At 46.2% G+C, this 24,582-nt stretch overlaps 1 protein-coding gene across 9 annotated transcripts in view; it reads left to right on the top strand.

Annotated features, from left to right (window-relative positions):
- Positions 1-24,582, top strand: part of TTC7B (tetratricopeptide repeat domain 7B) — a 255,906-nt gene that overhangs the window by 50,252 nt on the left and 181,072 nt on the right. For all 9 annotated transcript variants that reach the window (XM_081510892.1, XM_081510887.1, XM_081510886.1 and 6 more), the window contains one exon: positions 16,741-16,871. Coding sequence is in view for 6 of the 9 variants with exons in the window: in XM_081510887.1 (XP_081367013.1) it covers positions 16,741-16,871 (131 nt within the window). In the remaining 3 variants the exon portion in view is untranslated. The remainder of the gene's footprint in view (positions 1-16,740; positions 16,872-24,582) is intronic.

The raw sequence follows: 24,582 nt of genomic DNA, 5'->3' as shown, positions 1-24,582 counted from the left end.
TAGAAAAAGCAAGAGAATTCCTGAAAAATATCTACTTCTACTTCACTGACTACTCCAAAGCCTTTGACTGTGTGGATCACAACAAAATGGAAAATTCTTAAAGAGGTGGGAATGCCAGACCACCTTACCTGCCTCCTGAGAAATCTGTATGCAGGTCAAGAAGCAACAGTTAGAACTGGACATGGAACAACAGACTGGTTCCAAATAGGAAAAGGAGTACATCAAGGCTGTATATTGTCACGCTGCTTATTTAACTTATATGCTGAGTACAGTATGTGAAATGCCAGGCTGGATGAAGCTCAAGCTGGAGTCAATATTTCTGGGAAAAAATATCAATAAGCTCAGATACGCAGATGACACCACCCTAATGGCAGAAAGTGAAGAGGAGCTAAAGAGCCTCTTGAAGAAGGTAAAAGAGGAGAGTGAAAAAGCTGGCTGAAAGCTGAACATTCAAAAAACTAAGATCATGGCATCTGATTCCATCACTTCATGGCAAAGAGATGGGGAAACAATGGAAACAGTGACAGACTTTATTTTCTTGGGCTCCAGAAATCACTGCAGATGGAGACTGCAGGCATGAAATTAAAAAGACACTTTCTCCTTGGAAGAAAAGCTGACACACCTAGACGGTGTATTAAAAAGCAGAGACATCAGTTTGCTGACCAAGATCTGTATAGTCAAAGCTCTGGGTTTTCCAGTAGTCATGTACAGATGTGAGAGTTGAACCATGGAGAAGGTTGAGTCCTCAAGAAGTGATGATTTTGAACTGTGGTGCTGACTCCTAGAGTCCCTTGGACAGTCAATCCTAAAGGAAATCAGTCCTGAATATTTATTGGAAGGACCGATGCTAAAGCTGAAGCTCCAGTACTTTGGCCACCTGATCTGAAGAGCTGACTCATTGGAAAAGACCGTGGTGCTGGGAAGGATGAAGGCAGGAGGAGAAGGGACGACAGAGGATGAGATGCTTGGATGGCATCACCTACTCAATGGACATGCGTTTGAGTAAACTCTGGGAGTTGGTGATGGACAGGGAGGCCTGGTGGGCTGCAGTCTATGGGTCTCAAAGAGTCGGACACGACTGAGTGATTGAACAACAACAACGAAGATGCACCTAAATAGAGCTATTTGGAGGCTGAACACATCTGAGCTTTGAAGCATCCAGGGTTCTCAGCTGCCCCTCACTACCTGGTGCCCCCTCCCAACCATGATGGCCCACTCTCCCTGACGTTCGCACAGCACCTTCGCTTCCTACAGCCCACCCTGCCTCAGATGCTTCGAAGGTCATCTGGGGCAGGGTGCACCTGCCCCAGCTCAGGGGCTCCGTTGGCATCTCAGTTCTGGCCCCTGTGCAGACCTTAGACGAGCCGGAGAGCTCCTGTTTGTTTTCCCACAAGATTGGGAGGAGGGTGGTACCCACTGCACAGGCTAATGCTTGTTCAAGAGCTTTGAAGCAGTCAGGTGTGACCTAGATAAATTTATTGTCACCAGTTTAATCAAAATATGTTACCCTTTATGGAAAGGAACTTTCAGAATCAGAAGTGAGCCCCTCTGTGGGAATTTCCCATGGGGAAGGGAGATAAATTTTGGGTCCAGTGGCTACTCAGTATTCTGTTTTTTTCAAGCCTAAGGACTTATTTCCTTATTTTTTGTCTTTTAATTAGTTAATCAATCATTTGGCTGTGCTGAGTCTTCATTGCTGCTTGCGGGCTTTCTCTAGTTGCAGTGCAGGGGCTTCTCTTGCAGAGCACGGGCTCTAGGGTGCCTGGGTTTCATAGCTGCAGCTCTCGGTTCTAGAGGGCAGGTTAATAGTCGTGGCACATGGGCTTAGTTGTCCCGTGGCATGTAGGATCTCCCTGGACTAGCGATCAGACCCATGTGTCCTGCATTGGCAGGTGGATTCTTAACTACTGGACCACCAGGGAAATCCTACTTAGCATTCTTTAAATCGCAGCACATAGTCAGCCACTTTTTTCCCCCCATGCTTTAAAGCTGGCCCTGATGCTTGGTCATGGAGCAGTTCACTTCTACTCTCTGGTACCCAGCTTTGATTTTGGAGATGCAGATCTTATTGAGCTGTTCATTAAGCACTGCTGTCACACCAGCTGTTTTTCAAGTCTGTTTCTCGCTTTTTTGCCGTGCATTTCTCTGGAAAAAAGAAAGTAACTAAAAACATTATTGATGATAGCTTTCCAAGCTGACAAGGCATCATCTGACATGTTAATGAGGGCCAGTTTGGACCATGACCTCAGAACTCTGCTTCTCAGCCAGTGTTGATCTGATCCTAGACACTTGAAAAGTTACAGTCTAGTCCAGAGGTCCTATAAGCAGCTTTTGACAGAAAACTGCATATTCTGGAACTGAGCTGCATGGCCGTGAATTCACTGCGGCAGATCAAGACTGCTGTGGCTCTGAGCTGTGTGGTGGCACATGGAATGAGCATCACTGCGTTTGGGAGGAGAGACAGAGCAATGTTTACCATCAGGGGCCTCCTACCCGGGATTGGACTCCTTGCCAAAGACCCGTGTGCCAGCCAAGGCCTAGGGTGTTCATGGTGGTGGTGGTGGTGGTTTAGTCACTAAGTCGTGTCCGACTCTTGCGACCCCATGGACTGCAGCCCACCAGGCCCCTCTGCCCATGGGATTCTCCAGGCAAGAACACTGGAGTGGGGTGCCAGGTGTTCATGTCGCTCCCGAATTAGAACAGGAATCCATAGACCATGACAAGTCTCTCCTCACAGTGGAGGGTTAACTTGTCTGGTTTGAATAGTCTTACCGACTAGACGTGGCTGTGGGACCACTGCCCTAGGAGAGTGGGCTTCGCATGTTCCAGAATGCACAGTACAGGTGAGAGTCAAACTGTGTTGAACTGCATTTGTCTTTTCTTTGACTCACTGGGTTTGGCAGGTCCCTGAGGGCCTTGGTCATCTTCATGAACATTAGTGGTCAGTGTCCAGCTTGCAGTAGTGTAAAGTGCCAAAGACTAGACCCATTTTTTTCCTGGTCCTTTGACATACTGTAGGACTTCCCTGGTGGCTCAGACGGTAAAGCGTCTGCCTGCAACATGGGAGACCCAGGTTCTATCCCTGGGTCAGGAAGATCCCCTGGAGAAGAAAATGGCAACCCACTCCAGTATTCTTGCCTGGAAAATCCCACGGACAGAGGAGCCTGGTGGGCTACAGTCTTTGTTACAGTCGCAAAGAGTCCGACATGACTGAGGGACTTCACTCACTCACTTTGACATACTGTGGAGAGTTTGTTTCCTTTATAGTAAATCCTTGATAGCGACTTGCACATTATTGGGTTGCTCCTCATAGAAGCAGAAGGCAGATTATGAAACAATTTATCTCTTTGTGTTGTTTTCTGGAGGTTTTAATTTGGCACAAATGAGCACTTAAAGCACAGTTAGGAGGCTCTGATCAAGGGCTTTGAGCAGTTTGGGGGCTGTTCTACCGAATAGTGAATTTGTTCAGCTTACCTTGTATTCTCCTTCAGAGAACATTTTAAGAGGTTGAAACAAAGTTCACAATGGAGAGAGGATGCTTACTGAATTGCTTTTATTTTGCAACCACGTAAACAACTTTGGCTCTAAATGAAAAGGGAGTGAATATTGAGCACTTAGGACTGGAGAGACATTAAAACAGGTATTACGTATATTCTTCATGTTCAAAAAGTTTAGTAGAGACATGGGCATTGAAAATAGAACTAAACCTCATTTCTAAAGATGAAACCTACAATGTCTAAGATGAAAAATACCCTGGATGTGGTTAATGGCAGATTAGACATTGATGAAAAGATCAGTGAACTTGAAGACATTGCAGTAGACACCATCTAAAAAAGTGGAAGCTTTTTTTGAAGTGGGAAGAACATGAGTGAGTTGTAGGATAATTTCACGTGACCTGAATGTGTGTAATTGGAGACCCCTAAGGAAGGGAGGGCTTCCCTGGTGGCTCAGTGGTAAAGAACCAGCCTGCAGTGCAGGAGCCGCAGGAGACTCAGGTTTGCTCCCTGGGTTGGGAAGATCCCCCGGAGGAGGGAATGGCAGCCCACTCCAGTCTTCGCCCCTGGAGAATCCCCATGGACAGAGGTGTCTTGTAGGTTACAGTCCATGGGATCGCAAAGAGTCAGACACAAGTGACTTAGTATAGCAAGCAAGAAAGGGGAAGGGTCACAAAAAACTTTGAAGAAATAATGGCTGAATGTTTCTCAAATTTTATGAGAACTATAAATCCTCAGATCCAGAAAGCTCAGTGAGGCCCAAGCACAATGAACAAGGAGAAAACTAAACCAAAGCCCTTCATAATCCAGATTGCTCATGATCAGTGATAAAGGGGAAATCTTAAAAATAGCCAGAAAAAAGACACATTACAGGCAGGTGGATAAACATAAGGGTGACAGCAGGTTTACTGTCAGAAACCATGCAAGTGAGAATCCATGGAGAGCATCTTTAGTGCTGGGACAGGGGCGAGGGCAGGCTGTCAGGTGAATGGAAAGGAAAATATTCCCAAACATGAAGGCTGAATAAAGCCTCTCCCAGGCATGCAGTGACTGAAAAGCCTCAGCATCAATGGAACTGCACTGTAAGAAATGTTAAAGGAATCTATTTAGGGGAAGGAAAATCTGAATCTGCCCAAAGGAACAAAGAGAGTGGAAATCATAGCTTTATCAGTGACAATATCAGTTTTTTCCACATTATTAAAATGTCTTGAAAAGATAATTGACCCTATCAATGAGAATAACAATCATGTGGAGTGAGATTTATAATCCATGTAAAAACATAATGTATATAATAAGAAAATCAGGACAAAAAAGGGAGAAAGTATGCAATAGTAAAGGTGTTGTCCTACATGTGGAGGAGGTATAATATCATTTGGAATGGACTGGGACAAATTAAACCTTAAAGCAACCACTGACAGTTATGCTTGGAGACTTTCATACCCTGTTCCAGTAAGTGATAGAACAAGTTGACAGATACCAATAAGGATACAGAAGCCTTGTTGTTCAGTCGCTAAGTCATGTTGACTCTTTGTGACCCCATGGACTGCAGCACGCCAGGATTCCCTGTCCTTCACTTTCTCCCAGAGTTTTTTCAAACTCGTGTCTTGGGACAACACAATATACCAGTTTTACCTAGTTGATGTTTATATGTCACCCCAGCCAACAGCAGGATATATAGTCTTTTCAAGGTTGATCATATTGTGGGCAAGAAACAAGTTTCAACATAATTAGAAGAGTTCAAATATGTTCTCTGACCTCTGTCAGGGGTCCCCAAGACCACCTTCAGGTCACAGAGCTCAGAGAAGCTGTCATACTTACGGTTACAGTTTATTACAACAAAAAGCTACAGATTAAAATTACTAAAGGCAAAAGGCACATAGGGTGGAGTCCAGAAGAGACCAGGCTCAAAATTTAAGTCATCTAATCACAGTGGGATGATACGGTTGGCACTTGGTTTTCCCAGCAGTGATATGGGGCATCACTAATGGTGTACTGCCAGTCGGGGAAGATTGCTCAGGCTACCATATCCAGGTTTCGTATTGGAGGTCAGTCATGTAGGCAAAGAGTGCCCATGGAACTTAACTCTTTGGTTTCTAGTCTCTTCAGAGGTCAAAGTGGTATGGTGTGGCCTAAGATCGATGCTGTAAATCACATTATCTCCCAGTCAGTCGAAGGCCAGTCCTTTCTCTGGAATCTGCAGAACATCTCAAGCTTGTTTAGCTCTTTATTTCACAAACCATTTGTTGTTCAGTCACTGAGTCATGTCTGACTCTTTGCAACCCATGGACTGCTGCATGCCAGGCTTCCCTGTCCTTCACCATCTCCCAGAGTTTGCTCAAACTCAAGTCCATTGAGTCAGTGATGCCATCCAACCATTTCATCCTCTGTTGCCCCCTTCTTCTCCTGCCCTCAGTCTTTCCCAGCATCAGGGTCTTTTCCAATGAGTCAGCTCTTTGCATCAGGTGGCCAAAGTACTGGAGCTTCAGCTTCAGCATCAGTCCTTCCAATGAATATTCAGGATTGATTTCCTTTAGGATTGACTGGTTTGATGTCCTTGGTGTCCAAGGGACACAGACTATAATAGAATTAATTTAAAAATCAATAACAGAAAGATCTTTGGACAATCCCTGAGTGTTTAGAAACTAAATAACACATTTTTAAAGAAGAAATCAAAAGTTAAATTAGAAAGTATTGCGAACTGAAAGAAAATAAAACCACAATGTATTAGAGTTTGTAGGAAACTGCAAAAGTAGTGCTTAAAAGTTTATTACACAAAATGCCTATACTAGGAAAGGAAAAAGGTCTCCAATTTATACCTTGGTTTACACTTTAAGAAACTGGAAGATGAAGAGTAAACTAAGTTCAAGGTAATGAGGAAGGAAGAAAATAATAAAGGTCAGAGCAGAAGTCAATGAAGTAGAAGACAGAAAAATAATAGAGAAAAATCAGTGAAACCAAAATCAATGGCATTAAAAGGTCTTTATTGAGAATTTAAACAAAACCACTAGAGGACTGTTCAGGGTAGAAATAGAGGACACAAACTGCCAATTTCAGGGGTGAGAGAGACGCCACCCCTGGGGACTCCACAGACGCTCCAATATCAGGGTTGAGAGAGACGCCACCCCTGGGGACTCCACAGACGCTCCAATATCAGGGGTGAGAGAGACGCCACCCCTGGGGACTCCACAGACGCTCCAATATCAGGGGTGAGAGAGGCGCCTCCACTGAGACTCCACAGACGCTCCAATATCAGGGGTGAGAGAGACGCCACCCCTGGGGACTCCACAGACACTCCAATATCAGGGGTGAGAGAGACGCCACCCCTGGGGACTCCACAGGCGCTCCAATATCAGGGGTGAGAGAGACGCCACCCCTGGGGACTCCACAGGCGCTCCAATATCAGGGGTGAGAGAGACGCCTCCACTGGGGACTCCACAGACGCTCCAATATCAGGGGTGAGAGAGACGCCACCCCTGAGACTCCACAGACGCTCCAATATCAGGGGTGAGAGAGACGCCACCCCTGGGGACTCCACAGACACTCCAATATCAGGGGTGAGAGAGACGCCACCCCTGGGGACTCCACAGACGCTCCAATGTCAGGGGTGAGAGAGACGCCACCCCTGAGACTCCACAGACGCTCCAATATCAGGGGTGAGAGAGACGCCACCCCTGGGGACTCCACAGACGCTCCAATATCAGGGGTGAGAGAGACGCCACCCCTGCGGACTCCACAGACGCTCCAATATCAGGGGTGAGAGAGACGCCACCCCTGCGGACTCCACAGACGCTCCAATATCAGGGGTGAGAGAGACGCCACCCCTGAGACTCCACAGGCGCTCCAATATGAGGGGTGAGAGAGACGCCACCCCTGGGGACTCCACAGACGCTCCAATATCAGGGGTGAGAGAGGCGCCTCCACTGAGACTCCACAGACGCTCCAATATCAGGGGTGAGAGAGACGCCACCCCTGGGGACTCCACAGACGCTCCAATATCAGGGGTGAGAGAGACGCCACCCCTGGGGACTCCACAGGCACTCCAATATCAGGGGTGAGAGAGACGCCTCCACTGGGGACTCCACAGACGCTCCAATATCAGGGGTGAGAGAGACGCCACCCCTGAGACTCCACAGACGCTCCAATATCAGGGGTGAGAGAGACGCCACCCCTGCGGACTCCACAGACGCTCCAATATCAGGGGTGAGAGAGATGCCACCCCTGGGGACTCTACAGATGTTCCAATATCAGGGGTGAGAGAGACGCCACCCCTGAGACTTCACAGATGCTCCAATATCAGGGGTGAGAGAGACGCCACCACTGAGGACTCTACAGACGCTCCGATATCAGGGGTGAGAGAGACGCCACCCCTGAGACTCCACAGGCGCTCCAATATCAGGGGTGAGAGAGATGCCACCCCTGAGACTCCACAGACGCTCCAATATCAGGGGTGAGAGAGACGCCACCACTGGGGACTCTACAGACGCTCCGATATCAGGAGTGAGAGAGACGCCACCCCTGAGACTCCACAGGCGCTCCAATATCAGGGGTGAGAGAGATGCCACCCCTGGGGACTCCACAGACGCTCCAATATCAGGGGTTAGAGAGACGCCACCACTGGGGACTCTACAGACGCTGAAAGGGTCAGGGAGCATGACAAACAACACTGATCCAGCACATTAGACAGCTCTGGAGAAACGGACAGACTGCTTAAAAGATAACTGCCGAAGCTCACTTAAGAACAAGAAGATTATCTGAACAATCCTATATCAAAGAAATGGAATTCATTGTTAAAAAGCTTCCCCCAAAGAAAACTCAGGTCCAGATGGCTTTACTGGTAAGTTCTACCAAACATCTGCTGCTGCTGCTGGTAAGTCGCGTCAGTCATGTCTGACTCTGTGCGACCCCACAGACGGCAGCCCACCAGCCTCCCCCGTCGCTGGGATTCTCCAGGCAAGAACACTGGAGTGGGTTGCCATTTCCTTCTCCAATTCAGGAAAGGAGAAGTGAAAGTGAAGTCGCTCAGTCGTGTCCGACTCCTAGCGACCCCATGGACTGCAGCCTATCAGGCTCCTCCATCCATGGGATTTTCCAGGCAAAAGAGTAGTGGATTGGGGTGCCATTGCCTTCTCCAGACATCTAAGAACAAAATAATTCCAAATGAACTCTTTCAGGAAATTGAAGAGCAGAGAATACTTCTCAAGTCATTTTATTAGGTAAGGACTTACCCTAATACCAAAAACAGGATAGACGTTACAAGGAAACTATAGACAAATATTCCTCATGAACCTAGATGAAAAATTTTCCAAGCAAGAAATTTAGCAAATCAACTCTAACAATATAAAGAAAGAATAATGTATCATCATCAGTGGGATTTTTCTCAGGAATGGAAGTTTGGTGTAACATTTGAAAATCAGTAGATGTAATTCACCAGATTGAAAAACTAAAAGAGAAAAAGTCATATGATTGTCTCAACAGACACAGAAGAAGGATTCAAGAAATTCCAACATCCATGTTTGATGTAAACTCTTAGCAAAATGGGTGTAGAAAGGATCTTCTTCAACTTGGTAAAGGGCATCTATGAAAAACTTCAACATCAAACTTAGTGTGAAAAAAGTAAATGCTCTCTCCCTAAGATCAGGAATTAGAGAGGATGTCTGCTCTCACATGATAATGGAGGTCCTTGACAGTGCAATAAGGCAGTAAATAGAAACAGAAGGCATCCAGATTGGAAAGAAGGAAGGAAAGCTGCATTTGCGAACACCATGATTGACTGTGTAGAGGTAACAAATGAATTCAGCAAGGTTATAGAACACAAGATCAATACTCAGAAATCTATTATATTTCTAAATGTTAGCCATGAACAAAAGGAATTAAAACAATACCACTTATAATAGCATAATAAATATGAAATACTTAGGGGTAGATCTGAGAAAAGATTTGCAAGGTGTGCACACTACAGACATCCTGGAATGTGAAGTCAAGTGGGCCTTAGAAAGCATCACTACGAACAAAGCTAGTGGAGGTGATGGAATTCCAGTTGAGCTTTTTCAAATCCTCAAAGGTGATGCTGTGACAGTGCTGCACTTGATATGCCAGCAAATTTGGAAAACTCAGCAGTGGCCACAGGACTGGAGGAGGTCAGTCTTCGTTCCAATCCCAAAGAAAGGCAATGCCAAAGAATGCTCAAACTACCGCACAATTGCACTCATCTCACATGCTAGTAAAGTAATGCTCAAAATTCTCCAAGCCAGGCTTCAGCAATACGTGAACCGTGAACTTCCAGATGTTCAAGCTGGTTTTAGAAAAGGCAGAGGAACCAGAGATCAAAGTGCCAATATCCGCTGGATCATCGAAAAAGCAAGAGAGTTCCAGAAAAACATCTATTTCTGCTTTATTGACTATGCCAAAGCCTTTGACTGTGTGGATCACAAGAAACTGTGGAAAATTCTGAAAGAGATGGGAATACCAGACCATCTGACCTGTCTCTTGAGAAACCTGTATGCAGGTCAGAAAGCAACAGTTAGAACTGGTCATGGAACAACAGACTGGTTCCAAATAGAAAAGGAGTCCATCAAGGCTGTATATTGTCACCCTGCTTATTTAATTTATATGCAGAGTACATCATGAGAAACGCTGGGCTGGAAGAAACACAAGCTGGAATCAAGATAGCCGGGAGAAATATCAATAACCTCAGATATGTGGGTGTCACCACCCTTATGGCAGAAAGTGAAGAAGAACTAAAGAGCCTCTTGATGAAGGTGAAAGAGGAGAGTGAAAAAGTTGGCTTAAAGCTCAACGTTCAGAAAACTAAGATCATGGCATCTGGTCCCATCACTTCATGGGAAATAGATGGGGAAACAGTGGAAACAGTGTCAGACTTTATTTTTTTGGGCTCCAAAATCACTGCTGATGGTGATTGCAGCCATGAAATTAAAAGACGCTTACTCCTTGGAAGGAAGGTTATGGCCAACCTAGATAGCATATTTAAAAGCAGAGACATTACTTTGCCAACAAAAGTCCGTCTAGTGAAGGCTATGGTTTTTCCAGTGGTCACGTATGGATGTGAGAGTTGGACGGTGAAGAAAGCTGAGTGCCGAAGAATTGATGCTTTTGAACTGTGGTGTTGGAGAAGACTCTTGAGAGTCCCTTGGACTGTAAGGAGATCCAATCAATCCATCCTAAAAGAGATCAATCCTGGGTGTTCATTGGAAGGTCTCATGTTGAAGCTGAAACTCCAATACTTTGGCCACCTCATGCAAAGGGTTGACTCATTGGAAAAGACTCTAATGCTGGGTAGGATTGGGGGCAGGAGGAGAAGGGGACGACAGAGGATGAGATGGTTGGATGGCATCACCGACTCGATGGACATGGGTTTGGGTAGACTCCGGGAGTTGGTAATGGACAGAGAGGCCTGGCATGCTGCAATTCATGGGGTCACAAAGAGTCGGACATGACTGAGTGACTGAACTGAACTGCACACTACAAAGCTACCAAGTATTTCTGAGAGATGTAAAGAAGACCTACATAAATGAAGAGACATGCTCTGTGCACAGGGTGGAAAACTCAGTACTGTTTAGATCTCGGTTCTCCCTAAATCCACCTACAAATTCAACATAAGTCAATCAAGATCCCAGCCAAATTTTTTTTGTTTTTGTTTTTAAAGAAATTGACCAGCAAATTTTATGTGCAAATGCAAAGGACTAAGAATAGCTAAAAAAGTAGAACAAAATTGGAACACTAACACTACTTTCAAGATTTATACAGATACGGTAATTTCAAGACAGGGTGATATTAGCATAAGTATAAACAAATAGATCATTGGAACAGAATAGAGGGTCCAGAAATAGACTCACATGTTTATGCGCATCTGATTTTTTACAAAAGTGTAAAGGCAATTCAGTGGACAAAGAAGCTTCAATAAATTGTACCACAACATCCAGACACCTATTGGCAGAGAAGTAAACTCTGATCCATACTTTGCAACATGTACAAAAAATATTTTAAAATGATTTATAGGCCTAGATGTAAAACCTTAAAATATAAAAATTCTAGAACTTTTAGAAGAAACCTTTGTAACCTTTTAAAGATATGAAACCAAAAGTACAATCTATGAAAGAAAATACTGATGAATTTGACTCCATCAAAATTAAAAATTTCTAATCTTCAACAGACATGCTAAAGGAGATTGGTACGGACACATATACACCACCATGTATAAAACAGATAGCTAGTGGGAACCTGCAGTATCATGCAGGGAGCTCAGCTCGGTGCTCTGTGGCGACCTAAGTGGGTGGGATGGAGGGTGGGGGGCAGATGGAGACCTAAGGGGGAAGGAGCACATGGATATATGTAGCTGATTCATCATGTACAGCGAAGCTAACACAGCGCTGTAAAGCAACTATACCCAATTTTCTTTTTTAAAAGGAAGTAGCAAAAATCACATGCTGAGAGAAAATATTTGCAAATCACATATCTGATAGAGGATTTGTATTCAGAATACATAGAGAACTCTCAAAACTCAATGATAAGAAAACCAACAACCCAAGAAAAACAAGTAAAAGATTTTAACAGACATTTCACTAAAGAAGATGCACATGAAGAGTCAGTATCACTCGTCATTTTGGAAATGCAAATCAAAACCACACTGAGACACCTTCACACCTACTGAGATGGCTGTCATAAAACAGACAATAGCAAGTGTTGACAAGAATGTGGAGAAACTGGAATCCTCATGAATTGCTGGTGGGAATGTAAGATGGTATAGCCACTTTAGAAGACGTGTTTCTCAAACAGTTAAGTGTAAATTTTGTATCTGACCTAACACTTCTGCTTCTAGGTATCTACCCAAGAGAATTAAAAATACATGTTCACACAAAAATTATACATGAGTTTTCATGACAGCGTTATTCATTATGGACAAAAAAGGAAACAACCCAAATGCCCACTACTGGCAAATGGAGAGATGAAATGCAAGTATATCCATATAGCTGTGAAAAGAAATAGATATTGTTGTAACTTGGATGAACATTGAAAACATACTAACTGAAAGAAGCTAAACACAAAAGATGACATATGATTTCATTTTTATGAATTTTACTTAAAATGAGTGAATTTTATGCCATGTAATTTATTTCTCAATAGAGCTATTCTTTAAAAATGATACACTGTACACTGGTAATCCAGACAGCATAAGATTGGTGAAATAATAGACCAAAAAAATCGATAGAGGACTTCCCTGGTGGTTCAGTGGTTAAGAATCTGCCTTGCAAGGCAGGGGATACAGGTTCAATCCCTGGTTTTGGGGAACCAGGATCCCACATGCTGTGGAGAAACTAAGCTAGTGAGCTACAACTCTAGAGCCTGTGAACCACAGGTGGAGAGCCTGTGAGCCACACCTAGAGAGCCTGTGAGCCACAGCCGGGGAGCCTGTGAGCCACAGCCGGGGAGCCTGTGAGCCACAGCCGGGGAGCCTGTGAGCCACACCTAGAGAGCCTGTGAGCCACACCTAGAGAGCCTGTGAGCCACAGCTGGGGAGCCTGTGAGCCACACCTAGAGAGCCTGTGAGCTACAACCGGAGAGCCTGGGAGCCACAGCCGGGGAGCCTGTGAGCCACACCTAGAGAGCCTGTGAGCCACACCTAGAGAGCCTGTGAGCCACACCTAGAGAGCCTGTGAGCCACAGCCGGGGAGCCTGTGAGCCACACCTAGAGAGCCTGTGAGCCACAGCCGGGGAGCCTGTGAGCCACAACCAGGGAGCCTGTGAGCCACACCTAGAGAGCCTGTGAGCCACAACCAGGGAGCCTGTGAGCCACAACTGGAGAGCCTTTGAGCCACAACCGGAGAGCCTGTGAGCCACAGCTATAGAGCCTGTGAGCCACACCTAGAGAGCCTGTGAGCCACAGCCGGAGAGCCTGTGAGCCACAACCGGAGAGCCTGTGAACCACAGCCAGGGAGCCTGTGAGCCACAGCCAGGGAGCCTGTGAGCCATAGCTGGAGAGCCCGTGAGCCACAACCAGGAAGCCTGTGAGCCACAGCCGGAGAGCCTGTGAGCCACAACCAGGAAGCCTGTGAGCCACAGCCGGAGAGCCTCTGAGCATCACATAGAGAGCCTGTGAGCCACAGCCGGGGAGCCTGTGAGCCACACCTAGAGAGCCTGTGAGCTACAAAGAAATATCCCACATGATGCAACAGAGATCTCGTATGCCTCAACGAAGATCTGATGCAGCCAAATAAATAAATATTTTTAAAAAATTAATGAAACAGAATAGAGAGCCCAGAGAAAGACCCACTCAACTATAATCAACTGATTTTTGGCAAATGAACAAAGGCAATTCAATGAGGGAAAGGTAGTCTCTTTAGCAAATGGTGCCGGAAAAAAATGGACATCCACATGCTAAATATATATGTATATATGGGCACAAACCTTTCATAAATATCAACTCACAGTAGATTGTAACCTATATCTGAAATTCAAACTAAATAAACCTCTGGAAGATAACACAGGAGAAAATCTAGGTGACCTTGGATTTAGTGGTGGCATTTTACAGATCACACCAAAAGCGCAATCCATGAAAGAAAAAATTGACAGGTTGGACTTTAAGGAAATTAACAACTTTTGTTCTGTTGAAAGACACTGTTAAGAGAATGAAGTCACAGACTGAGAAAATACTTGCAAAATAGATATCTGATAAAGGACTTGTATCCAAAGTATATAAAGAACTCAAAATTCAACAATAAGAAAACAAATGACTCAATCTTTTTAACAAAATGGCAATAGATCTGACCAGACATTTTACCAAAGAAGGTATACAGATGGCAAATAAGCATTAAAAATTCGAAGTCACATGTTAGTACGAAACTGCAAAGTAAAACAGCAGTGAGACACCACTATACATATTAGATGACTAAAATTCAAAAAATTGATAACACCAAATGCTGGCAAGGATGCTGTGCAATAGGAACACTCATTCATTGCTGGTAGGAATGCAAAATAGTACAGCCAGTTTGGAAGACAACTAGTTTAGTAGTTTCTTACAAAGCTAAAAGTAATATTTATCCTTACAAAGCTATTTGTAAATAAAATAGATTTACTTAGATATTTCTTACAAACATATTGTTACCATACAATCCACCAGTTCCTCTTCCTGGTATTTACCCAATGGAGGTGAAACCTGCACGTGGATGTTTATAGTAGCTTCATCCATAATTCCCAAAACTTGTAAGCCTTTCAGTAGATTAATGAATAAATGGAATATTACTTGGCAACAAAAGGAAATTAGCTATCTGCCTACAAAAAGACATGGGGGGATCTTAACAGCATATTTCAAAGTAAACGAAGCCAGTCTGAAAAGTCTACATACTGTATGATTGCAATTGTATGATATTCTGGACAAAGCCAAACTGTAGAGACAGTGAAAAGATGAGAGGTCGCCAGGGTTCAGGAGGAGGGCTAGAGGACTAGATCCCATTTTTAGGGCTGTGAATTGCTTCGATGGTATCAGTACGGTACTGTGATTGTGGAAACATGACCCTGAGTTTGCTAAAACTCACAGACCTGCACAACGCAAAGAGTGAACCCTCATGTAAACGATGGACTTCAGTTAATAACAAATAAATAAAAATGAAATCATGATGAAACATGGTGCAGTTTTTAATATGCCAATTTCACCTCCATAATCTTTGTTAACCTGTAGCAAAATCTTTGGCTGGTCCGCACCTTCTGTGACAAAGTTGTCACCTCTAAGCTCCCAGGCACGCTGTCCTCAGGGTTGGCTCCCTGTGGATGGAAGCGGTTTTGCTCCGTCCCGTGGAGCACAACGTCTCTTGTCACCTTCTACAGCTGGGGGACTGGCGTCGTTTGTTAAGAGCAGTTGGGAGGAGGCCATTCTCACAGTGACGTGCAGGAGCTCTGGGTCACTTGCTGACCTGGCTTGTCTGGTCCCCTCTCTGCAGTGGTACCTATTCTGAAAGTCAGCAGCTCCCTTAATAGGTAGGTGTTGCGTAGGAAGCTGAAGACCTGGGTTCTGATCTCTGTTTTGCTGTGAACTGCCTGCCAGGTTTGGGGCAAATCTCTTACTTTTTCTGGCTGGTTCTCAGCTTCTTCATCTATAAAATGGGTGTGTTTGCCAGGAAACCTCTCAGGCCCCTTCCAGTTGCAGATCCTGCCTGTCAGTATGGAAGCTTCTCTCACTCTTCCATGGAGTGGCATGTGTGCCCTGTGTGTGTTTCCCTGAATCCCTGGGCACTTGGCACAGCGCAACGCTCCCCGTGGGGCTCCTCTCTGCCTCCGGTTGCAGGTGGAGACCCAGAGCCTAATGGGCCCCAGGCTGGTTGCCCAGGACAGGGGCTGAGTTTGGTACTGGGTTCAGGCAACAGCTGCTCCTCTCGGCATTGTTACTTTTCAGCCTTTCATGCTTTCCTAACCCATCATAGGCCTGAACTCTCTCTTGGCAAGGAGTAGCTCCTCTATCTCCAAAGAAGGGCCCACACTGCAAGGTTCTGGGTGTTTTCTTGGCCTGGAACTGAGAGGTGGTCTGGAGTGTTGTTACTGCAGAAATCTAGGCCAAGAGTTGGAAGATTTTCCTGGTAACTGATGCTCCTGAGTGCATTTAGAAATGTTTTATATTCAATCAGTTAAGTGTACATTTTAGAAGATACTAGATATTCTTTACCTTGTTTTGTGCTGTTAGCCTAGCTGTGTTGTTTGTTGCTTTGTAGCTCAGTTGTGTCTGACTCTTTGTGACCCCATGGACTGTAGCCCGCCAGGCTCCTCTGTCCATTGGGATTCTCCAGGCAAAGAGACTGGAGTGGGTTGCCATGCTCTCCTCTAGGGGATCTTCCCGACCCAGGGATCGAATCCAGATCTCCGGCTTGGCAGGTGGATTCTTTACTACTGAGCACCTCGGAAGCCCTAGCCTCACTGTACTTACTTATAAAATTCTTTAAGGATCTTGGGGCATGGTTGAATGAGAAGCTCTGTTAGGTCTGAATGGGATCCTGGTGAAGTACTTGATCAAATTCGCAACTTGGATGTCAGAGTCGAATGGTGCTTTCTGTATACTGAGGGGCCTCTTTCATCCGTAACCTCTGGATTCCCTTTCTGGTGCTGTTTAGATGTTCCATTTTGTCCTCAAAGAGGGCAGAGAACCTGCTTCACTCATAGTATCTGGCTCTCTAGAGTAATACTAAAAAATTAAGTCCCATAAAAAAACAACTCACTCAGTTTTTGTATGTTGATTTTTTTTTAGGACTTTGTTTAGAGAAGTTGCCTATTTCTTCTTCTACCAGTAGTCTCCGCGTGGACCGGGAGCAGGACATCATCACCTGCTATGAGAAGGCGGGGGACATTGCCCTCCTGTACCTCCAAGAGATAGAAAGGGTGAGTGAGGATCATGTGTTTGTTCAGTTGGTAATATTTTAAAATTTCAAACCACATCATACAGAACTGTGATCAACCTCTGGAAGCCTTCAGCTTGTCTGTCTCTGGGTGCAAAGCTTTGCTTACGTTCTTTAACACTAAGGAGAATACACTGGTGAGCGTGGCTCCTTGTGAAAATAGACAGATCAGTGTTTGGGAGGCATTTTAACATCCTCTGTACAGAAATGACAATATGCATCCATTTATGCCCTCAGCACCCTAAAGCTGGCTAATCATTCCTGTTCTCATAGGCAAAACAGGTTGAGCTGTATTTATACGTACATGGACCATGTACATGGACTGTGTACCAACACAGAGAACGTCTGGGGTTTGGGAGGCTCAGTGGTCATGCCAGAGGACTGTGGGGACTCCACCAACCTGCTGGGAGCAGATGGTGGATCCCCGGGTCATCTGCGATGGTTTACTCCTAGCAGTCAGTGGCTCACTGATGAGGTGGAGAATGAAACCAACAGCTGATCAGGGGGCCACGTGAGCAGAGAACACGTGAGCAAGGGGCCACGTGAGCGGAGAACGCGTGAGCAAGGGGCCACGTGAGCAGAGAACGTGTGAGCAAGGGGCCTCGTGAGCGGAGAATGAGGGAGCAAGGGGCCTCGTGAGCGGAGAACGAGGGAGCAAGGGGCCCTGAGCGGAGAACGCGTGAGCAAGGGGCCTCGTGAGCAGAGAACGTGTGAGCAAGGGGCCACGTGAGCGGAGAACGCGTGAGCAAGGGGCCCTGAGCGGAGAACGCGTGAGCAAGGGGCCACGTGAGCAGAGAACGCGTGAGCAAGGGGCCTTGTGAGCGGAGAACGCTGAGCAAGGGGCCATGTGAGCGGAGAACGCATGAGCAAGGGGCCTCGTGAGCAGAGAACGCGTGAGCAAGGGGCCCTGAGCGGAGAACGTGTGAGCAAGGGGCCATGTGAGCGGAGAACGCGTGAGCAAGGGGCCTTGTGAGCGGAGAACGCTGAACAAGGGGCCATGTGAGCGGAGAACGCTGAGCAAGGGGCCTCGTGAGCGGAGAACGCGTGAGCAAGGGGCCTCGTGAGCGGAGAACGTGTGAGCAAGGGGCCTCGTGAGCGGAGAACGCGTGAGCAAGGGGCCTCGTGAGCGGAGAATGCTGAGCAGGGGGCCTCGTGAGCGGAGAATGCGTGAGCAAGGGGCCCTGTGCTCGCACCCTCAGGCAGAGAAAGCTGAAGGCTGGCTGAGGCTGGAGAGGTGTGGGCAGCTTCTGTTTAGAAGGATCCCTGTCTTTAAGCTCTGCCCTTTGTAGTTACTTCCTTCACTTCTCAGCCTCGATTTTCCCATCTGTAAAAGGAGCATAATAATGGGTGCCTACTTCATGGAGTTCCTGTGGGGATTGTAAAAGGTCGTGTCAATAAAGACACTTAACCCGGATGCAGGAACATACCGGATTCTTCGTAAATGACACATTTTACCAAGAGCAGCAGTTCCTAGCCATGTCTGGCCCTCCCAGAGTTTCCTGGTGTTCTTACCAAGGCTCGATCCTGATATTTCCCTCTTCAGACTCAGAAGTGTATCCTGCAAGATTGCTTGAAGTGATTAGAAATTCTGTGCGACTTTGGGTTTGGTCAGAATCTTGTTTCCCATCAATTTATGGGTTCTCTCTCTGCTTAAGGATTTAGAATGTTAGTCGCTCAGTCGTGTCCAACTCTTTCTGACCCCATGAACTGTAGCCCACCAGGCTCCTCTGTCCATGGAATTCTCCAGGCAAGAGTACTGAAGTGAGTTGCCATTTCCTTCTCCAGGGGGTCTTCCTGACCCAAAGATCAAACACAGGTCTCCTGCATTGCAGGCAGGTTCTTTACCATCTGAGCCACCAGGGATTAGAATAGAGAGGGACTACCAGGGTCTTGATAGTTTTTGTTCTTTTGTAAATGTACCGACTGGAAGTAATTTCCTTTTTCTAATGTGTTGATGTGTGTGGCGAGGATCAGAATTACCTTTCAGGAGCGGGGAGGGCAAGGTGAGAGCCTCAGAGAAGCAGGGGAGAGGGCGAAGGGAGAGGTGTCTGGCCTGGCTCACACCAGGATGGATTATAAACCATAGTTCATGATGGCCAGGAATTCAGGAAGATGTTTGGCTGTCTTGCCAAGATATTGTTCTGTCAGAAGTCTGCTGTGAGAAAGGAATTATTTGTTATTCAGAATTTATGATACAAACTTTAGAGAAACGATCATGCAGCTTGCTTTTAATATCCACATGATTTTCACCATCTGCCTCCCTGATAGCCAGTGCTTGGCAGCAGAGAAGCCTGCTTACCCCAGCCAAGCGGTTCTAGTGGACCCCCACAGCCCTTGACACTTGGGGGACCTTATTTTATACTTTACTCTCTGTTGTCAAGGTAGGGCCGCCTCCTCCTGGCTGGGAGAAAGGAGGTTCATCTGTGTGTCCTTAGCGACATGGGGATTGGCAGACCTGGGTGTACTACGGGCTGTGTTCATTTAGAACCACCCGTTCACCACTGGGTTCTTTAGCCAGACCATCAAGGAGACGCATATAATCATTGCTGTTGTTCAGTCACTAAGTCATGTCTGACTCTTTGCAACCCCATAGACCGCAGCACACCAGGCTTCCTTGTCCATCACCAACTCCCGGAGCCTACTCAAACTCGTGTCCATTGAGTCAGTGATGCCATCCAACCATCTCATCCTCTGTTGTCCCCTTTTCCTCCTGCCTTCAATCTTTCCCAGCATCGGGGTCTTTCCCAATGAGTCAGTTCTTCACATCAGGTGGCCAAAGTATTGGAGTTTTAGCTTCAGCATTAGTCCTTCCAAGGAATATTCAGGACTGATTTCCTTTAGGATTGGATCTCCTTGCAGTCCAAGGGACTCTTAAGAGTCTTCTCCAACACCACAGTTCAAAAGCATCAATTCTTTGACACTCAGCCTTCTTTATTGTCCAACTCTCACATCCACACATGACTACTGGAAAAATCATAGGTTTGACCAGACGGACCTTTGTTGGCAAAGTAATGTCTCCGCTTTTTAATAAGCTGTCTAGGTTGGTCATAGCTTTTCTCCCAAGGAGCAAGCGTCTTTTAATTTCATGGCTGCAGTCACCATCTGCAGTGATTTTGGAGCCCAAGAAAATAAAGTCTGTCACTGTTTCCATTGTTTCCCATCTATTTGCCATGAAGTGATGGGACCAGATGCCATGATCTTAGGTTTTGAATGTTCAGCTTTCAGCCAGCTTTTCACTCTCCTCTTTCACTTTCATCAACAGGTTCTTTAGTTCCTCTTCCATATAATTGTAGGATTTAAAATAAATATTTTTCACGATTTTGAGAAAAGAGTGATCACAGGATGTTAGACTGTGAGAAAAAGATGGAGGCCCAGAAACGGAGAACCCAAGGACAGACAGGAAGCTAGGGCCAAAGCTTAGATCAGAACTCAGCCCTTCTAACACCTAGTTCATCATCACTTACTTCATTATCCCAGCCCGCTGCCCATAAACGTGGATCCTATAGTTCTCACACCCTTATATATAGAAAGTGCTCAGTAATTATTTGAGCAAGCAAGCCATTGCTCTTAGGAGCGTGGGGGAAGCAGCATCGCTTGGCTCAGGGTTCAGTTTCAGGGTATGCTGGTGACGTTCCCATTTCTGACTGATTTTCCAGGATGAGTTTTCTTTCATCAGGTATCACTTTGGGCCACCCCAGACCCAGGAAGCTGCCATGTTAGCAGTGAGAGAGACGGAATGAATCAAACATCTGTTTTGACTGTAGTAGACGCTCAAACTGTGGTGCTGGAGAAGACTCTTGAGAGTCCCTTGGACTGCAAGGAGATCCAATCAATCCATCCTAAAGGAGATCAGTCCTGGGTGTTCATTGGAAGGACTGATGTTGAAGCTGAAACTCCAATACTTTGGCCACCTCATGCGAAGAGTTGACTCATTGGAAAAGACCCTGATGCTGGGAAGGATTCGGGGCAGGAGGAGAAGGGGACGGCAGAGGATGAGATGGTTGGATGGCATCACCGACTCGATGGACATGGGTTTGGGTAAACTCCGGGAGTTGGTGATGGACAGGGAGGCCTGGCGTGCTGCAGTTCATGGGGTCGCAAACACGACCGAGCGACTGAACTGAACTGAGACGCTCAAAAAGTATCTGTGATTAATGAGAAATCTGGAGGAAAGATGACCTTCCTTAAGTGGCCACTGGGGCTTGGTGGATGTTCAAGAGCTTTTATGAGGCAACACAATGGGTGCTATGCAGAAGCAGCTGCCCGTTGGACCTTTTTTTAAAAAAAAACTTAAATAACTTTTAAGAATTAGGCTAAATTGAAAATAAGTGTTAGGAAAATAAACTCTGAGAGAAGTAAAAGACTGGGGCCGGCTTAGGTAAACAGTGCTTTACTTTTCTGGGTGGGCAACCCTCTCAAGTAGAAAACCCCACATACCCTGTTCCTGGGTTAGTCCTGCTGGGCAAAGGCAGTCTTGCAGTGCTTCCCCTCATTTCCCAGCTATTCCATAGTGAAGCAGCTTCTGTGTGCCAGAACCTTTGGGCATTTTATTTGTTAGCATTGGCTCTTAATGTCATTCACTAGCAAGGATAAGATTGGAGGGGAACTTTTGAGGACAATTTGGAGTGTTGTGGAAAGTGGGTTTTCATAATCTAGAACCACCGATTTGCGTTTTTGAGACAGCCTCCTTCCCTGAGTTTTTCTGAAAGTAGGTGTGTTTGGTGATGTTAGAGTTGTGTGTTCCTGAAGAGCAGAGGCTCTTCGAGAAGGGCTGGCCCCCCCTTGTGGCACCTTGTGCGGTGAGGAGCAGCAGGCCACAGGGCAGTGGGCGACCCAGCTCGGAACCCTGGCCTGGCCACCCCGGAGCCGTGGGATCCCAGGGAAGTTACTCAGCCTCCCTGTGCTGCCTCCGAACCCTCAGCTGTCAAAGCAGCAGTGAGAATTGCGCTGCGGCCGCTGTGAGCGTGAGACGGGTCAGCTCGCGTGCTTCCCAGCGCTTGTTTGCTGTTGTTGTTCTTTAGTCACTAAGTCGCGTCCGACTCTTTTGCGACCCCGTGGACTGTAGCCCGCCAGGCTCCTCTGTCCATGGGATTTCCCGGCAAGAATACTGGAGGGATTGCCATTTCATCCTCCAGGGGATCTTCCCGACTCAGGGACCGAACCCGCATCTCCTGCGTTGGAAGGTGGGCTCTTCACCGCCGAGCCACCAGGGAGGCCCGTTTGTGTGTGTGTGGTGTTGGCATTATCTGTTCCTGTGTCCCCTGGCAGTGGAATCTTTCCTAACCCTCGAAGATTTCAGATATTTGCATAGAAATATAGAGTATTTTAAAAATGCTATTTTATTTAAAATGTTCAATAATTTTAAAGAGCTACTTATCAAGTAATTTTTTCAGGAGAAGCTGGTTTTGTGTTTTTTGTCTGGAAGCTAATGGACAACATCTTGCCTGGAGCCCGCATCATATCTGGGCTCTGCATTTCTGTTCACCTGGCCCTTTGACCTTAGCCCAGTCGTTATATCTGTGAGCTTCAGCTTTCCAGCCTCGTGGCAGGGTGAATACTGCCTGCCTTGTCTCAGGGAGAAAGCCAGCGGGCCTCCAGTGCTTTCCACCCCGTGTGACGGGAGCTCGCCACGTAGGATCCCCTCCTTGTTCCAAAGGTGGAGGCAGGGCCACGGGAGACGAGTCCCGAGAGCCACGGGCACGGAATATTTGTTTAGTGTTGTCCTTGTCACATTACGGTCACAGAGACATCTGCTAATAATTTTCTCTGACAGATTGTTCTCCAAAGGGGAATAAAAGATACCTTCAGAATTATGCATATAGAATAATTTAATCAAACAAATCAAATTAGAATGGTTGGAAATGACATGGAGAGGCCTTGATTAGTTTACCTTCAGATGGTGGCATTAGGCCAACAGTAAATAAAGTTATCTGCTTCTCAGGGCGCCATGATAGAAATAAAGATGACTTCATCCCTGTGTATCATAACATGAGCCCTGCTTTTGGCCGGTGAAATCACCCGTCCGTGTCCTCGGCGTGCATCTGCGGCTGGGGGTGGCCTTCTTGAGCAGGAGCTGTGCCCGGGTGGAACTTTACCTTCTGCTGACAGTTCATTCCTTTACACCCTGTTTTAGAAAAGAAGTTCATACTGAATTACAGGACACCATAGATCCCTTCATGGGCTGTTCTAGCCCCGGAGTTTGGAGAAGAAACAGCTGGTGCGCAGAGGTCGCGGGGCTGGCCCGGAACCCACCTGCCCCTTGGGGTCGCGCCCAGGCTGCGTGGTCCGCCCAGTGGGTTCAGGCCTCCCGACAGGGGGCCCACGGTGACACGGCTGTGGTGTCGGATTCACAGCTGGGTTACACGAAGGTCACTGTGTGTCTTGAACTCAAAGCAGAGGTCCCAGGAGACGCCCTTGGTGCGGCTGACGGGAAGGCAGGGTGTGACGGGCCCGCCTGGCTGCGCCTGGGGCTTCAGAACTCCAGCCGGTGAAGACGAGGCGGCTTCTCCCCTTCCTGCCTTTTCACTCGAGCCTAAGCAACGGCTTATAGTTCGTGGCTCCATGAGTACATCCAAATAAATCCCTTCCTTAAAGAAATGTCAAGTAACTGGCCAGGATGCTGTTCTGACTCGGAGCCTGCCATCTCTCTGGCTGGGAAAGGAGGCTGAGACACGCTTAAGGCGGAGTTAGAAAAGCCTAGAAACCAGAAACGAGCGGGAGCGGATTTTAACTTTTTATACGTCCTTGGTCAGTCTTTGCCCTCGTAATTTTATAGCGTTAAAGGATTCTGTATCTGTCTTTTTTCAGAGCTGGGGATAACCTGTTTTATAAACTGTTCTTATAATTATAACCTGTGATGTCAACTTCCTTCAGGCAGCCTTTCCTTTGCTTTGCATTGTTTCCGAAGGGCTGGTTCCTGGAAGTGGGGACATTTTTAACATTCTCGTTACTCCATATGGTGTACAGTTGTTTTCTGCAAGTCATCCTGACCTCTCCTGCCTTTGGGAGGGCAGAATGGTAGTGGTTGCTCTGCAGTCTTGACAGGGTTACATTTGTTTCAAAGTCGCTTTGCTGATGTCACTTTGCTGATGTGCTGGGTAAAAACTGTACCTTGCGGTTTGGGTCTGCATTTCCTATCAGTCAGGTTGAAATTCTTTCCATCTATTTGCTTACAGTGCTAATTCTTTTCTTTTTTAATGTAAATCACAGCATTATTGAGCTATAATTCACATACCATAGACTTTATCCATTTGAAGTATTCCATTCAGTAGTTTTCAGTAGTCGCCGAGTTGTGTAATCACCAATATTTAATTCCAGAACATTTTCATCACCCCCAAAACCCTGTGCCCATTAGCTGTCAGTCCTCATCCACTTCTACTTTCCCCAGTCTCTGTCGACTTGCATATCCTGGACATTTCCTATAAATCAAATCATATAGCGTATGGTCTTTTATGACTGCTTTTTTGGCTTAGCATAGTGTTCCCAAGATTCATCCATGTTGCAGCACATATTGCTACTTCATCTCTTTTTATGCCAAACGCTGTGCCACTGTATGGATATTCTACATTGTGTTTATCCATTCATCATTTTATCGTTTATCATTTGGATGATTTCTGCTTTGGGCTGTTATAATAATGCTGCTATAACTATTTGTATATAACGTTTTGTGTGGACAAATGTTTTCATATTTCTTG

The sequence above is a fragment of the Giraffa tippelskirchi genome, chromosome 7 (assembly GCF_054371585.1).
Source record: "Giraffa tippelskirchi isolate mGirTip1 chromosome 7, T2T-mGirTip1v1.2.pri, whole genome shotgun sequence".
In the NCBI taxonomy this organism is placed as follows: domain Eukaryota; kingdom Metazoa; phylum Chordata; class Mammalia; order Artiodactyla; family Giraffidae; genus Giraffa; species Giraffa tippelskirchi.
Note: the sequence above shows the minus strand (reverse complement) of the source record. Positions and strands in the feature narration are given on the sequence as shown.